This window comes from Taudactylus pleione, unplaced genomic scaffold (assembly GCF_031769625.1).
Source record: "Taudactylus pleione unplaced genomic scaffold, aTauple2 ptg000347l, whole genome shotgun sequence".
Lineage (NCBI taxonomy): Eukaryota > Metazoa > Chordata > Amphibia > Anura > Myobatrachidae > Taudactylus > Taudactylus pleione.
In genome coordinates, this window is record NW_028284748.1 from 2,893,507 (window position 1) to 2,909,901 (window position 16,395).

General features: G+C 42.9%; 1 protein-coding gene across 7 annotated transcripts in view; it reads right to left on the reverse strand.

Moving 5' to 3' along the window:
* Nucleotides 1-16,395, reverse strand: part of ADGRL3 (adhesion G protein-coupled receptor L3) — a 558,102-nt gene that overhangs the window by 321,363 nt on the left and 220,344 nt on the right. For all 7 annotated transcript variants that reach the window (XM_088444095.1, XM_088444094.1, XM_088444093.1 and 4 more), the window contains one exon: nt 8,609-8,731. In XM_088444095.1, the coding sequence (XP_088300221.1) occupies nt 8,609-8,731 (123 nt within the window). The remainder of the gene's footprint in view (nt 1-8,608; nt 8,732-16,395) is intronic.

The window sequence follows — 16,395 nt, forward strand, 5'->3', positions numbered from 1 at the left end:
TTTCACACAAGACAAAATAAACTCTCAGATGTTTTCCTTCATAGTTTGCCACCAGTATGATCGTTGAAGGAATTTGTAGGTCTTAAAGATTCTGGAATGGCCAGCGAAAAGGGAAGTGTGAGCCCACGTTAATAATTTCTTCCACATATGAGGGGCTACAAAAATCCTTCCAGGTGGTGGAGACAGAATTTGAGTAGGAGCAAAAACAATGGGGTCCAGTAATCGGCCAAAGTTGACGTCGATCCTCCTCCAGTGTAGTCATAAAAGAGGGAGACAGGGGGCGTCTGCCTTTTTGTTTAAGATCCCGGGAAAAAATTGGAATTTTAGCTCAAATCTTGAAAAAAAAAAAGAGACCAGCGAGCCTGCCTGGCATTTAAACAGCGAGCCATCTGGAGGAATATTAGATTTTTATGGTCCGTGATAACAGTGACTAGAAAGTTAGCTCCCTCCAAAAGATGTTGCCATTCCTCTAGTGCCAAGCACATTGCCAGTAACTCTTGGTCTCCAATCACATAATTTTTTCTGCAGGAGAGAATTTACGCATAAAGAACCCACATGGATGGGTCTTTCCATCATCATCATCGGCAGTCTGAGACAGTACTGCCCCTACTCCAACTGAAGAGGCATCAACCTCCACTGTAAACGGTCTAGCCAGCTGTGGTTTGTGGAGGATTGGTAATGTAGAGAACGCAATCTTTAATTTTTGGAATGCCTGTACAGCTGGATCCGACCAAATGGAATGATAAGCTCCTTTCTTCGTGAGGGCCGTGATGGTTGAAACTAGCTTGAAGAAATTTGGTATAAACCTCCTGTAGTAGTTTGAGAACCCAAGAAATCACTGGGTGGCTTTTAGTGAACAGGGCTGAGGCCATTCAGAGATGGCTTTTAATTTGTCAGGATCCATCTGAAGAGATTTCCCAAAATGATATGACCCAAGAATGGCACCGAGGTTTGCTCAAAGAGGCATTTAGATAGTTTCTCGAAAAGACAGTGGTCCTGGAAACGTGACAACACTTCTCGTACATGGAGGCGATGGGTTTGTAGGTTTTCAGAAAAAAATTGAATATCGTCTAAGTAGACAACTGAATTTGTAGAGAATATCCGGGAAAATCTCATTCACATAGCCTTGGAACACAGCTGGTGCGTTGCAGAGCCCAAAAGGCATAACAAGATATTCAAAATGACCATCTCTTGTATTAAAGGCGGTTTTTCATTCGTCCCCGGCCTTGATACGAATTACATTGTAGGCCCCGCGAAGTTCCAGTTTAGTGAAGAAATGAGCACCTCGGACCTTATCAAAAAGTTCAGAGATTAGTGGCAGGGGATACCAGTTTTTGATGGTAATTAGGTTGAGTCCATGGTAATCAATGCAGGGTCTGAGTCCTCCACCCTTTTTAGCCACAAAGAAAAAACCCGCACCAGCAGGTGATGTAGATGGCTGGATGAACCCCTTGGCCAAATTTACTTTAATGTATTCAGCCATGGCGGCTGTTTCTGGAACCGAGAGAGGGTAAATACGGCCTCTAGGAGGCATTTTTTCTGGGAGAAGTTCGATACTGCATTCCCAAGCGCGATGCAGGGGTAGTTTGTCCGCAGTTTGCTCAAAGAACACATCTGCAAAATCCTGGTAGGTCCCGGGTAGACGAGGATCAGAAGAATTCTCCAGATCTCTTGGGGTAGAAGAGGCTAGAGTGGACTGGATGGTAACAACTGTTCAGAGAGCTCCTGTAGGTACTGAGCCACTTGGTGCTGTTCTGCCTCCTGGTTGTCCACACGTGATGCGAGGTCTTGAAGGGCCCCCTGTAGCCTGGCATCCTGCAGCTTCCATTTGGCCTGAACAAACGGTCACACTTGTTACCGGAGTATTGAAGGCTGAGGTCTGGGGTTGTGGGAGAAATCATAGGTGAGGGGCCTGGATATATGATCTCCTCATCCACGGGTCTTGGACGTTGGCGAGACCTGGTCAATGGTGCGGGAGGTGCTCTCAAATGACCCCTCCAAGCGAGATATGGGTTTCGCTGCGCCCCATAGGCAGGTCATGATCCTTTGACCAGGTATCCAAGATCCATGAGAATAGAGACTCACAGTATCAGTGGTCCAGGGAAAATGTCTAACCAGAGGCACAGTAGCAGTGATGGGCAGACGCACCTATGTGCTGGGAGATGGCACTTGAAACAGTATACAGACAGTAGTATACTGATGCACTTCTGCACTGGAGGATGGCACTTGAACAGTAAACAGGCAGTGGTGTACTGATGCACTTTTGCGCTGGAGGATGGTACTCGAAACAGTACACAGGCAGTGGTGTACTGATGCACTTTTGCGCTGGAGGATGGCACTTGAAACAGTACACAGGCAGTGGTGTACTGATGCACTATTGTGCTGAAAGATGGTACTTGAAGTTGCACTCAGGCAGAGGTGTTGATCGCACTGTAGCTCCAGAGGATACTGGTAAGGATACACAGGCGGAGATGTTAAATGCACTGTTTGCTCAAGATGACACTGGTAAGTTGCACACAGGCAGAGTTGGAAAGACGCACTGTTGCACTAAGAAAACACTGGGGGCTCAAATGAAGAAAATGAAGGAACCTGGAACGAGGACTCAACTAGTAACACTAAAGGCGACAAATGTTGTTCAGGCAATTTCCTGGAGTTCCGCAGCCGGATATATACCCATAGATAGCAGCTAATAGGAAGACTGCGTTACCTGACCAAGGCTATGCTACCATTGGTAGAGATACTGGGCCTCATTCAGAGGCGGTCGGAGGATGCAAGCGGTCGCTCAGAAACTGGGCGGCCACTGGCATCCTGACCGCCCGCCTCTGTTGCGGTCGTTAGGCTGTGGGTTAACACCCACAGCTCTAACGACCGCTCGGGTGATGGTCGCGACCATCGGGGCTTACGACGAGACCCTAGGGTAGGGTCTCACTTGTCGTAAGCCCCGGAGAGCTTCTGGCTCTGTCAGAGCCGGAAGCTCTCCACTGACATCACTAGTGATGTCAGTGGGGCCTCCCCCAAACGGCAGGTGTTCCCATGGGAACGCCTCCGTTTGGCCTGCCACCCCCCGGCCCACCTTCCAAACGGGGCGAGCTGTCAATCAACATCGACAGCTCGCCCCCTTTTTAAAGAGACCTGCTACGACCAGCACTGTCGGTCGTAGCGGGTCTCACGCATGCGCACGAGGGAGCCGGCTCCCTCGTGCGCATGTGCACTGGCAAAACATCGAGGCGGCCGTGCGGTCATAGACCGCACGGCCGCCTCTGAATAAGGTCCATTGTCACATGAGAGAGGACTGTCATGGTGGTGCCCAAATCTCCAAACCACAGGGCCTCCAATGAAATCCCATAGCACCTAAGGCGGATACTCAGCGCGTCCCCCGCCGCCACACCAGACATCTGACCACACGAGAAGTCAGGGGAAGCCGGCACGGAGGTAAGAGAAGGCCGATCCTAGGCTGAACCCTGACATCCTGGCTCAAACAATCTAAGTTAATTTATGCCTCTCAAATCCCCTCTTCAGCCTCCCACACTTGTTCCAACCCAAACCAACCCTCAGGTGTGAGAGTAGTGTAGACTAAAGTTCTAGTGAAATTTCAGGGCACAGTACAGTATATAAGCAGCACTGCACACCGAAGAAGTCAGCTTGTTCACTTTCTTAAAGAAACTTGTTATGGAGCGCAACAGAAGCAACTGGAAAGCCATGATCTTCTCCGACTACAAGAGTGGTCTTCGACAGCAGGAGAGTTTTAACCAACTGCGAGCTGCTTTTAGGAAGGAAGCTCTGTCCCAAACCATTGTATTTGAATGGTTTGCAGAAATTCGGAGCGGGATATGGTCCCAGGAAGATGTGGAGCGCTATGAGCCGACCTGTGTCCACCATCACTGATGACAACATTGCTACTGTGCAATCAATAGTTGAGGTGGATGCCAGAGGTACCATGGCTCAGTTAGGGGAGAAGATAGGCATCTCATCAGGACACAGAAGAAGGGTTCAAGGATGCAGGCATAATAATAGCAGGATACCAGGACACAGGAACAGACGGTGAGCAGGGAACTGTACATGGTACAGTGACCACATGACAAGCTCAATAAAATCAGGAACTAGGGAATATCACTGGCCAGCAGGAACTGACCAGAATCCCTAATGACATACCAATCACAGGAGTCATCCGGCTGGAGTCAGGTAACGAGGTATTCCAAACAGGTGAGATGCTGCACATAGCAGCTAGTATCCTAGTAGCTAGGTAACAGTCATAATACAGGCAGGAATGAGCCGCAGTGATCACACATAACATCACTGCAACCATTGGATTTACACTGTAACTGGCAGTGACACCTGGAAAACAGTAGTACAAAGGGACCGGTACCCCATAATCATCATACGGGACAAATCAGATTTGTCACGCCCCTTCCCCATGTAGCCATGTCCTTTTTTTGGGGGTGCACGTCTTATGTCCCTATTTGAAAATTAGGGGTATGGGGGGCACCAATGCTTTTTCTTGCCCAGGGCACCAAAAAGTCGAGTTACACCTCTGTCTGTGTGCACTGTCTATATCTATAATGGGTGCAGGGTGTGCTGTGCAAACGGGCATCTGAGTCAAGGAGGGTCCCCACCCCACAGCCAGCACCCATTGAAACAACTTACCTTGCAGCTGTAGTTGAAGAAATCACTACAGTAGGTGAATGGAGCAGATGCCATTTTCCTGGAGATATGCACATGTGCCATGAGGGGATCAAAACGATATTGCACACAGGCCCTCTCCTTCAATAAAACTCCTTTGTCTACCTCATAGAGTCAGAGTACATACATTTTTTTATATATATATGTTGGAGTACAAAACAGTAGTGGGCAATAGAAGTTTTAATACAGGTATATATATTTGGCTGTATATACACATGACATTTAATGCAGATGATACAATAATATAAAAATGCATGAGGGTTCATGTACAGTAGATATAGTTTGCTGTTTGACACAATCTTCTCTCTAAATCCATGTGTGTTTGTGCAAACATCACTAAACTATGAACCTGAACTTCTAGATGACCCTTGGGGGTAAATTTACTAAAATTCGAGTTTGGTCGAGATTGTAATTACGGTGAGTTTAGGCATTTTTTTCAACTCGCAAATTTACTAAAGATAAACTCGGGTGAGATGTCTCTCTCTTCACTATAAAACTCGGGTGAGATGGCAAACCCGAATAAACTCACCATGGGCCAAACTCTGAAGTACTTTTCATGAAAAATATACAAATCGTGAATTTACTAAGAAACGACATACCATAACAATCTCGCAACTAAATAGAACTTTCAAATAGACCACCTCCTGAGCTGCGAGTTTGTCAGACACATACACAGATCAGTGTGATTTGTGTATGCTTCTGCATGTAAACTTTATCTAAAGGGTTAAATGTGAAAAACAAATGATGTAGGGTTCCCCCCAAAAATCCTAACCAGCTCCGGACTGCTCAGCCAGTTCTGGTTCCTAAATATCCTGGGGGGGAAATGTGAGGGATTGCCCAGTATTTTAGGTACCAGCACCTGGCTGCTGTATATAATAAAGTTGTACTTTCTACGGTGTGTGTGTCTGTTGTGGTTTGTCAACTATTTTTTTTTACAGTGTGAGTACGGGTGCCAGCCGCCAGCTGGCAATTGCCTGCCCTTTGGCACTTGTGGAACTGCAAGTGCCAGCTGGTGGCCGGCACCCGCACTCTCACTGTAAAAAAAATATACACCTACCTCACTCACACATACTTACCTGCTGCCTGACGATTGGTCCACTTCTCCACGTTGAAATCCAATTGGAGTATCTGTGAAAAAAGATCCTATACTCACCTCCGTCCTGGCGCCAGTCTCCGTAGCATCCCTGGGTCTTGGCAAAAAATAACAATTTTTGTGGGGGTATGGGTGCCGGCTGCCTGCTGTCACTTGTAGTTCCACAAGTGCCAAAGGGCAGGCATGCTGGCACCTGTAGTTCCAAGGTAAAAATCAATAGTTTCTTACTATCTACACTACTTTTACCCACGAACCCAATATTCCAGAGGTGCGGGGAAGAGCCCCGGGATTCAGACTAAGCCTGGGGTGCTCGAAACAAGGGGGGCCCACCTCCCCTGAGATCCCTGGCTTGGGCTGACCGGCTTGGGGTGTTATTGCTTTGGTCGGGGAGACCCGGTGATAGGGTCTACTGGCTATGGCATTACACCCCGGTCGGATTTGAGTTTGGTGCTGGTTTTAAAAATAGGGGGACCCATACACTATTTTTTTAACCCTCTTTTTAAAACCAGGACTGGTCAGCAGCCAAGTGTTGGTTCCTAAAATATGGGGGAACCCTACTCGTGTTTTTCCCCATATTTTTAGGAACCAGGACTGTCTGAGCAGTCTGGGGTTGGTTATCCTTTTTTGGGGGGGGACCCTACGTTTTTTTTTTATATTAACCCTTTTAAACAGGTAGAACACACAAGCTGCCTTCACATATCTCACTGATACAGTATATGCAGACTGCTTGTTCGAGAGGGTTATGGAGCGTACACACGGTCAGATTTGTCAGACTTGTCAGATTTGTCAGATGAACGATTGAACGATTAAACGATCTGAACGATTTGAACGATTTGACCAAAGTTTTGAACGATTTGAACGATTTGAACGATTGAACGATTTTTGACTGCATTAAAATGAATGGAATCGTCCAAGTCTGACTGCAAACCCATCAGATGTCAGATATCGTTATCTGACAAACGGGAACGCGCATCGTTGATCGTCCATCGTTCAGGCATGTCAGATATGAACGATTTTCCTTCAGATATGAACGACTGAACGATTTTTAAATCGTTATCGTTCATATCTGAAGGAAAAATCTGATCGTGTGTATGCACCATTATAGGCAGAAAAAAGATACTTGCAACTCGGGTGAGAAGTATCATTATAAACTTGCTACTCGGGTGAGAAATCTTGATCTGCTTCATCATCGGCCAACTCAATCACAGCTAAACTCACTTCTTAGTAAATTTGTGAGATTCAGAAGCATCAAATCACCTGAGTTTCGGCAATGCAAATCGAGTAGAAATAAAAACAAACTCGATCAGACTCGATTCTTAGTAAATTTACCCCTTAGAGTATATACAGTAGCTGTTTTTAGTCAATAGAGGGCAGATATTTTTTGCATACTGTAAAAGAATAACATAAGATGCATATTTGGTTTATGGTGTTTTGGGGTGATCAGCCACATAAAAAGTAATTTAGCAATTCATATAAATTTCTGTTTAGACAAAGTACAAATAACAAGCTTGCCCTGTCACCATAGCTTCAACTGAAAGCTGAAAGTACTAAAACAAACCGCTGTGACTTATTCAAGTACAGTATGTCATGAAAAATGACATGAAACATTCTAGAAAATGTATTTTGTTAAATAAAAATGTTATTAATACCATTTTTTGTGACATCACATTTGACTAATTTTCTAAACATGAGTAAATAGAAATAAAATATATGTATATTTTTATTCTTCAAAACTAAAACAATAATTTTACCACTAGTCCTCTAGCAGTGCAAAGCTTCAGTCAGAAATCCTGATGGACTAACTATGTGTGCCTTTTTCATCTGTACAAACTTATACTGGCAAAAGTTCACAGTTTTCTCTGTCTATATCGCTGTCTATCAAAGAGAATAGGAGCTTGAGGCAGGGGCATTTCTAGAGAGGATGGGGCCGTGTGCAGTCTCCAACACGGGCTCCCTCCTCTCTGTCCGGCAGTGAACTGAGCTGTGCGCGGCCAGCGCCGGAGTTATAGACTCTGGGCACTAGAGTGCGACCAGAGTCTATACAGTATGCGCAGGTCACCAGGAAAATGGCCACGGTGGCCATTTTCCCTGTACTGCACATGCGCAAACGATGGGAAAATGGCCATTTTCCGGTCGGTTTTACAGCGCCAGACCCCCGCTCCGACATGGGACTCTGGAGAGGTAAGTAATACTATGGGTGCAGGGTGTGCGGTGCGGGGCTCCCCTAGACCCAGGGGCCAGTGTGCCCCACACACCCTGCACCCATTATAGATACGCCCCTGGCTTGAGGAGAGGCATCAGAAGTACCGGAATTTACTTATGGAGGAAACAGTAAAGTTTGTTACAACATAGTAAGAACATACTATTCACATATAAATGTGTACATATTGCATTAGTTGGGAACAAATGTACACAATGGGGGGAATTCAATTCAGTGAGATGTAGAATAGGAGGGAGGGAGGGAGGGAGCTCCCGCAGCTATTCCATACAACGCGCTGTTTGGGTGGGCAAAGGATTTCTTCTCGCACCCCCCTGGGGATGCGAGGAGAAATCTTACAAAAGTGCTGGGCACGCAGCTGTTTGCTGGTTTAGCGCAGCGCTAACAGCCGCGTGTCTGGCACTTTAGTCAGAGAATGCCAGTTACCGCACCTAAAAATCCAGGTTAAGTCAAGAGAACCGGCATTCTCTGACTTTCCTGCTTCCCGACAAGGCACACAGCGCATTGAATTGAATAGCTGTGGAAGCGCCCTCCCGCGGCTATTCATCATCGTGCTGAATTGAATTCCCCCCCATAATGTATTATTGTAGAACAAATTTTGTATACAGTTTATTTACCATTGCGTCCATTTTGTCTAAGTGTATTCGAAGAGAGTTGAATAGAGCTACCATGTCCTATATTCTGTGGGAATTTTAGGTCTTCCAAACTCACATCCGTGCTTAGTCTGGCAACTTCAAGTTCTATTGATGAAACAGAAACCATTTTTAAAATACAAATACAATTCAAAGAACTAAAATGTACATTTAATGAGACAACATTGCAATGATATATATAATAATACTTGTTGATTTCGATTGCGATGAAAGTGACCAATGCCAGGGATAGCAGCAACACTAATCATGTTCCATGGCTCTGCAAGAGTATGGTACCACCATGTCGCAATTCACAGAGAACTATATCATCAGGTGGTCAAAAAACTATTTGGAAGCTGCTAAATACAAAAAGCAGAGAACTGCAGTTCCTCTCTAAACATTATGGGCCAAATAAAAAAAGGAGTAATAATGGAGCAATTTACACCTACACTAGAGCAAATAATGTTGCCAAGCAAGAGGTGCATATTTATTTATATATTGCATGCTAAGAAAATACTGGTTGTTTATGCATGTAGCGCTGGCCAGCTTTGCTTTTATCCTCCTGCAGTCCATCATAAATTTGCCAAGGTGCAAATGGCCTCCTCTTTTTGTCCCTTTTTGTTCTATGCATGTCTCTTATGCTTGTCTATTTAAATTAGCTCTGCACTGCTGTAGACAGGACCAATTTCAGTGTTGGCAAAATCTTCAAAAATATCTGTTGCAGACTAGAAGCATAACATTATACATACAGGATATTAATGATTTATTGCTGCCCTCTTGTGACAAAAATGAGCAGCTTTACTATAACAATAGGAAGATGGCTTCAGCATGTACTGTAGCCAACAATAAAAAACAACAATGAATTAAAATTACAAAATTCATTACATTCACTATCATAATTACAAATCTAGTATAAGACAGTTTTGAAAATGTGCTGATATCCATTCTTCAAAGTACCAATCATATTTCTTTTATTTTTTATTTTTAATAAATCAATGCATTTAGAATTAAAAAAAATAATAATAATAATAATCTGCCAAAGTTCAGAAAAGTCAATCACTTCCAGTATTGGTAACTGCTCATTTGGTAAAAGTATGTCTCCTCTATCTACATTTTTGATGTCAGCACTACAGAGCGCTTATGTATATTGGATCAAAGCCGCCCAGTATAAGATTAGCATACTAGATGGGCGTAATAGCTGCTCTACTGGTTTGACTTGTTCTCGGACAGTAGCTGAATCTTTTTCACCATTAATTTTCCTAGAAAAAATATTTTAAAAAGTCCTCTATAATTGCAACCTGCCAACTGACCTTGGTAGAAATAGATATTAATTATATATGTCTGATTTTATAAACTTGTAAAACTGTATGACATTTAATTTGCAATGTAAGAATTTTGGTTTCTTTACTTATACTGTAATTTTAGGCTTTTGTCAGAATGGGCTTCAAAATACTAGTGCAGTGGTTCTCAAACTCTTTCCTCGGGACCTGTGTCACCCTCGTGACACAGGTCACGTTTTCCAGGTCACCCAGCAGGTGCATAGGTGTATTCATTACTCATTGACATATTTTAAAAGATCCACATGTGGAGCTAATAATTTTACTTGTGATTCTGTGAGGACACCATGCCCTGTTTGGGGTCCTGAGGACCGAGTTTGAGAACCTGTGCACTAGTGTATTGCAACTAGTTAAACAGTAATTAATACATGCCTTTCTGCTCCAAAAATATTCATTATGGAGTTGAAAAACTTTCATTTGCATTTGTAAAATCTATTGGGACAGGAACCCATAATTTACAATAAAAAGATTATGATTTAGTGTTAACTGTTCTGCATCAGCAGCAGTTGCCAGAGAAACTGAAGGAGGAGCCGTCATTTTGTTATGTGCCACTTGATCTGACAACTTGCTCACCAGATGCTCTTTGCATCTATTAAGATCTGTGAAACTGATACAGCAAGGAATATAGTTGCTAATACGCACACAATCGGTCAAATAATTTGCACTGCACATGCATCACAGTGCGTGTGCGCAAACTATAAAACTTGCGATCCGAACTGCGCAGACCCAGAGCAAAGTGATTGACAGGAAGTGCCATTTGTGGGTGGTGACGGGGGTGGTCGGGCGAATGCAGGCATGCAAGTGCGTTGCAACGCCGTTGCAGGGGTGTGCATAAATTATCCACTTTGTGGCCATACGCAGCCTGAGGCCTTATAGCGTACACTGAAGTTAGCAATTCCTGAGTAAGGTCTGACCTGCCTTAACTGTGCGTATGGTTCCAATGTTACCAATTATTTTGCTACGTTGCACAAGTATACGGATGTGAGTAAGGGGAAGTGGGCGTCCTTATGTTAGGCTGTGATCGCAATGTGGTTGCAAACATTTGCATTTCACCACTGATATTAGCAATTGCGTAGTGTGCATATTAGCAAAATAGCGATCCTTGTTGAATCTGGCCCTGTTTCAGTTGGAAAGAAAGACATGACGTACGACTTAAACCTAGGATCAAGCACTATCGACAAAATGTAGTGATCCAATTTCAAAATGTTGACAACCCTTGGATCTTGAAAAAAGAGGGGAAAGGAAAAGAGGGACAAGAATTTTCACTGCACTGACCCTGAGTAGATCTTGATCAATAGAGTATAGTTGGAATGCTAAAGCCACCTCTAATAAAATAATATAGTATAATTATACCATTAGTAATGTAGGGTGGTGGTGCTACCCAGAGTAACATGTGGGTATGAGAAAAACAGGGGGGCAAAAACCTATAACCAAAAAACTCTATAGGGGTGCACTCTATTTAGCCAAATAGAGTGTTACGATCCTAATTGGACATTACCATACAAGGCTATAATTTTTTACATATCCATTGAATACAAATTTCTAACATCTTTGACCTGGTGTTTTTTATATCATTGTCATACATGTTTCATGTTGTTTTGTCTACTACATGTTTTTTCTATATTTCGCCAAACATATCTGGGTTACCATAACCTAGACTATTCTACTCACCCTTATCACGTCTTTTGTCAGGTATCTTTAGATCTGTGTAAGTCCTTTGTAAACGTTATTTAATATTAATAAAAGCTAAGTTTTATCTTTATTATTTGGCTAAATAGAGTGCACCCCTATAGTTTTTTGGTTATAGGTTTTTGCAAACCATTAACCCTTGGATCTTGGTGAAGTGAATAAAGGACTTGAGGCCTGATTCAGCAATGCACGCAAGTGCACTGCTGAATTGCACTGCTGAATGCAGCTTCCTGATTATCGGGAATCTGCCAGTGCGCAGGACCCATTCTGCAAGTGTGCAATCGCACGCAAGCCATTGAATGCCTCTGCCTGATTGACAGGCAGAGATATTTAAGGGACGGTGTGGGGGCGGCCGGCGTTCCCGGAAACAGGGGTGTGTACGCCCTATTTTCTGGGAGTGGCCAGCCCAGAGACTGCGTGGATGTATGCAGTCTTCCGGGTTCGCGAGCAGGCCAGCCTGAGTAAGCTGAGGTTTACTAAGCTGTCCGGCCGTCCACCATCGTAATCGACCATCGATGGTCGTGATGTTGATCCCAGCCTGCGACCTGTCGCAGTGCTGTGACTGCAATTAGTGTCATACACTATTGAAAGGATCGCAATTGCAAAACTGCCTGCCTGCAGCTTTACAATTCCATTCCTTTATGAATCAGGCTCTTGATCAGAATCGCTTTATTTCATCTCTTCCTTTAGTTTCTCAAAATGCTTTCCAAATTTCTAATTAGTGGATTCACCTGACTCAAGCTGGCTGTGTCTGAACTCACTTTGCAGGTGACTACTTTTCGAACCTTGCACAACACGTAAAGTATTCTTCACTGCACTGGACTAAAGTACATCCCTCCTCCGCTCCTTATGTCATGTCTTGTTGTGTAGGTTTGGATTGCTTGTTGCTGTTCCTCCATTTGCTGAAGCATATAAAGGGTGCAATTCCACCTTATTTCTACCTCTTGCTTCAGTTGGTGGCATAGCAAATTGAACTTTTCTTGCAGGTTCTGCAATCTTCTACATGCAGTTGCTGAATGGCGAAAAGATCCCAAAATTTTTGAGGCCTAAGATAGCATCTCCTGCACGCACCTGTCATTTTTAAAAAATTCTCCACCATCAAGATGATTGTGTGAGCAAAACATAGGACGTGTTCAAATTCACCCAGCTGTAATACTCTCCCAATATTTGTAGCATTATCAGAAAAGGCAAATCCTGAGGAGAGTCCAAGTGGGGTAAGCCATTTTGTTAATTTTTCTAACAGGTTTACATCGGTATGCTTCTTAGTGGAGCCAGAGATACAGAGAGTCAGTGGCGTAACTTCATCTCAGTTGCCCGGAGGCAAGATAAATGTTGATGCCCCCCCCCCTCCCCTCCACAAGTTTAAAACAAATTTAAGCTTGACATGGCTTTGTAAACACACCTAGCATGCAAAATGATACATAGTTGAAAGTCAAGGAAGAGTGAAACAAATTACGATTTATTATCAGATAAATTAACACCTCACCAACTATATTTAAACTAACGGGTATTCAATATGGGTGCGATAACATCGTTTTTGCGTTAATATCGGAGCTATGATGTCATTATCGCAGGTTTTCGTTTTACACTGTATTCAATATCAAAGACTTAACGCAGTTTTGAAAAGTCTTTGATAAAAAACGAGGATAACTTTTCACCACTGAATAGGTGTCGAAAAAAAGTGCAGAATTGGGGTTTAGGGGTGCAGGCTTAAAAAAAATAGCCTGCACCCCTGGGACTGACATTTAAAAAAGAACTGTGTCAAAAAAAGTTTTAAAAAAAAAATAGGACACCCCAAAAAATGAATTTAAAAATTGGGGTGAAAAAAAAAAAAAATGGAAAAAAATTGTTTAACAGTAGGGAAATAGGTTCAGGGCTATTCTGCAAGTATGCGGCAGGTGTTTTGAAGAATAGAATTATAGCGGCAGGTGCACAAATGCAGAATTTTTAAAAACTTACTTTAGGGACATCAAAATATGCTAGTACCCATTTTCATGTACCCCAAATTTGATAGGACCACTTAAAAAAACGAAAAAAATAACCTAAGTGCTCTTCTGCATCACTTCTTTAATGTCGGGAAAAAAACACCTGCTGCGGCTATTTAAATCCCCGACTTTCAATTAAAGGCTAAAACGGGGGTACCCATAGTGATCCCCCATGTTTTTACAACTTTAGGGGAGTCTTACAATTATTTTAAGGAAAAATTCGTAACTTTACGCAAATCCAACTTCGGAGTTTCCCGTTTTCGTTAATTTTATATTGAATACGGGGATAAGCGGGAGCGCGCACCATACTTTAACGCAGGAAAACACTCTGATATGAAACGTTAACTTCGACAGTGAAGTTAACGTTTCATATTGAATACCCCTCTAAGTGCATTGAACATAGTGATTATATGATCACTTTTTTTTATGAACGAATTGAGTCAGTTTAAAGTCCTCACAACACAAACAAAATATAAATAAACCAGCAGTTTAGAGTTGCTCAGAAAGGTTTTTGACGGGCCTTTGATTCTGCAAAACTGTCAATTAGCTCTTCAGTGTCCACACTGTTCAACCGTTAGTTTTCTATTGATAAAATTGCAAGGGAGCTCAATCGAGTTTCGGACATCGTGCTGCGCAGGTATGTTTTAATGAGTTTCAACTTGGAGAAGCTTCTTTCTGCTGATGCAACTGTGACAGGAAGCGTTAAATACAACAGGCTTGCGGTGATCACTTCTGATAAACTGCTGGCCAATTCCGGATGATTGATCAACAGGAACTCTGCTAATTCTTTGACAGAATTAATGTTACCAAGTTTTACACTGAGTGTCAATTTAAATAGCACTAACTGGTCGGCAAGTTCATCAGAAATATCATCAGAATACTGATTGGTGAGAAACTTCGAGAGCCTGATCAGTTCCTCAACGCTCATCTCAAGAATGATCTTTGGCTGTATGCACATAAACAGTTTGTAAATCTTCTGCATTGCCTGAAAACGGGTTTCCATTTGATTAATGGTGATGTCGATAAGTGCATTAAAAACTTACACTTGAAAGCGTTTCTCAGCAGACTGTAGTCTAGAATCCCTTGAGAGATCATCATGGAAACTTTTGACTTGGCGAATCCGTTTTGATGGAAAGAACATGCATTCTATCCCCCAACTACTTGCTAACTCCTTTACCAAGGACACCGTAGTTTCCCAGTTGTTGCGTAATTCCAACATATCCTGCACAAATGACTGCAGTAGCACAACAGGAGTGTTAAGATCACTTGACTGTGACTGCATTGATTTGGATATAATATCCAGTGGTCCAAGAACCTTTGACAGGACAATCACTGTTACAATTGAAGAAAAACTCTCAAAATATTTCTTAAGTGATGTTGCTTCGCATTTTTCCTCACCATTCTTCCCGGTGAATGACAAGATGGTAAGCAGCTTCATGACATCCACAAATCGAGTCCGAAGAGCTAGTAAGGCTTGATTCCTGGATGACCAGCGAGTAGGGCAAAGTCGCTTGAGAGTAACTGAGCCTTCCATTTGTACACGATTCCACCTACTGATAGCACTGAAGATGTATAGTCTTTCAAGCAGATCAAAAAATTGCCTTAAATCCTGTACATGCTTCACTGCATCATTGATGACAAGATTTAAAGCATGAGCACAACAATGAATATACTGAGCTTTTGGTGCCTTCTGTTTCATCAGAGTCTGGACTCCACCATATGCCCCGCTCATGTTGGCTGCCCCATCATATCCTTGCCCTCTTAACTTCCGCAGTTCTGTGATGTTTTCAATTTCTTCCAGTATGACTGCTGCCAGATCATCTGCTTTTTTACTTTTAACTTCACTGTATCCCACAAAAGATTCATTAATTCTTAGAGTGACAGGTATGCCGTCATCATTCTTCTCAATTGTGACATAACGAAATATCTTGCTCAATTGGTCTGTCTTTGAAATGTCCATTGTTGTGTCCATAATCACAGAGACAAATTGAGCAGGTGCTATTTCATCTATGATTTGCTGCTTCACACGATTGGCAAGAATGTCAACGATCTCATTTTGGATAGACCCACTTAAATATTTTGTGGACTTACTCAGTAGATTTTCAAGTACTGGATCATATCTAGCTATCAGATGAATAAATTCAAGAAAGTTTCCACGTGAGCCAAGCACAGGCTTATCCTCATCATAATCCTGCTCTCGATGACCATGAAATGCTAGATTGCATCTGGAAAGCGTAATGATGACATTTACAATACAATCCAGTACAAGACGCCAGTATTTCCGATTTTCATATATTTGCTTGTCGGCCAAGAGATCCACAGTGGCATCAGTTTTCCACATGTTGTATACCTGACAAGCTTCTGAATGTGCTGAAGAATTCTCATGTCTCTCTATGCTGCGTGGCAGATTTTTCCAATCATTTGTTCCCTCAGTCCACGCTTTATTCTGTGTTGTACTAAAGAGCCAACATGGGGTGCAGTAGCATTTGTCAGCAATTGGACTATATGAGAGCCATATTCTTTGTAAACTTAAGCCAGACTTTGTGCGGCGTGTGTAAAAGTGTTCGCTGAAACTGCGACCTTTGCAAGAGCCCTCTTTCTGTTTTGGGTAAGGGCCCTTTGGCTGATACAAGCCACTTTGAACAAATTTCTTTTCAAAAGAATTCAGAGTTTTTGCTCCAAAATGAGCTGTGTCAGCAGTCGGTGGTAAACTCTCTACTGTTGTAGTATATTCACAGTCTCTTTCTGTTTCAGGAAATGT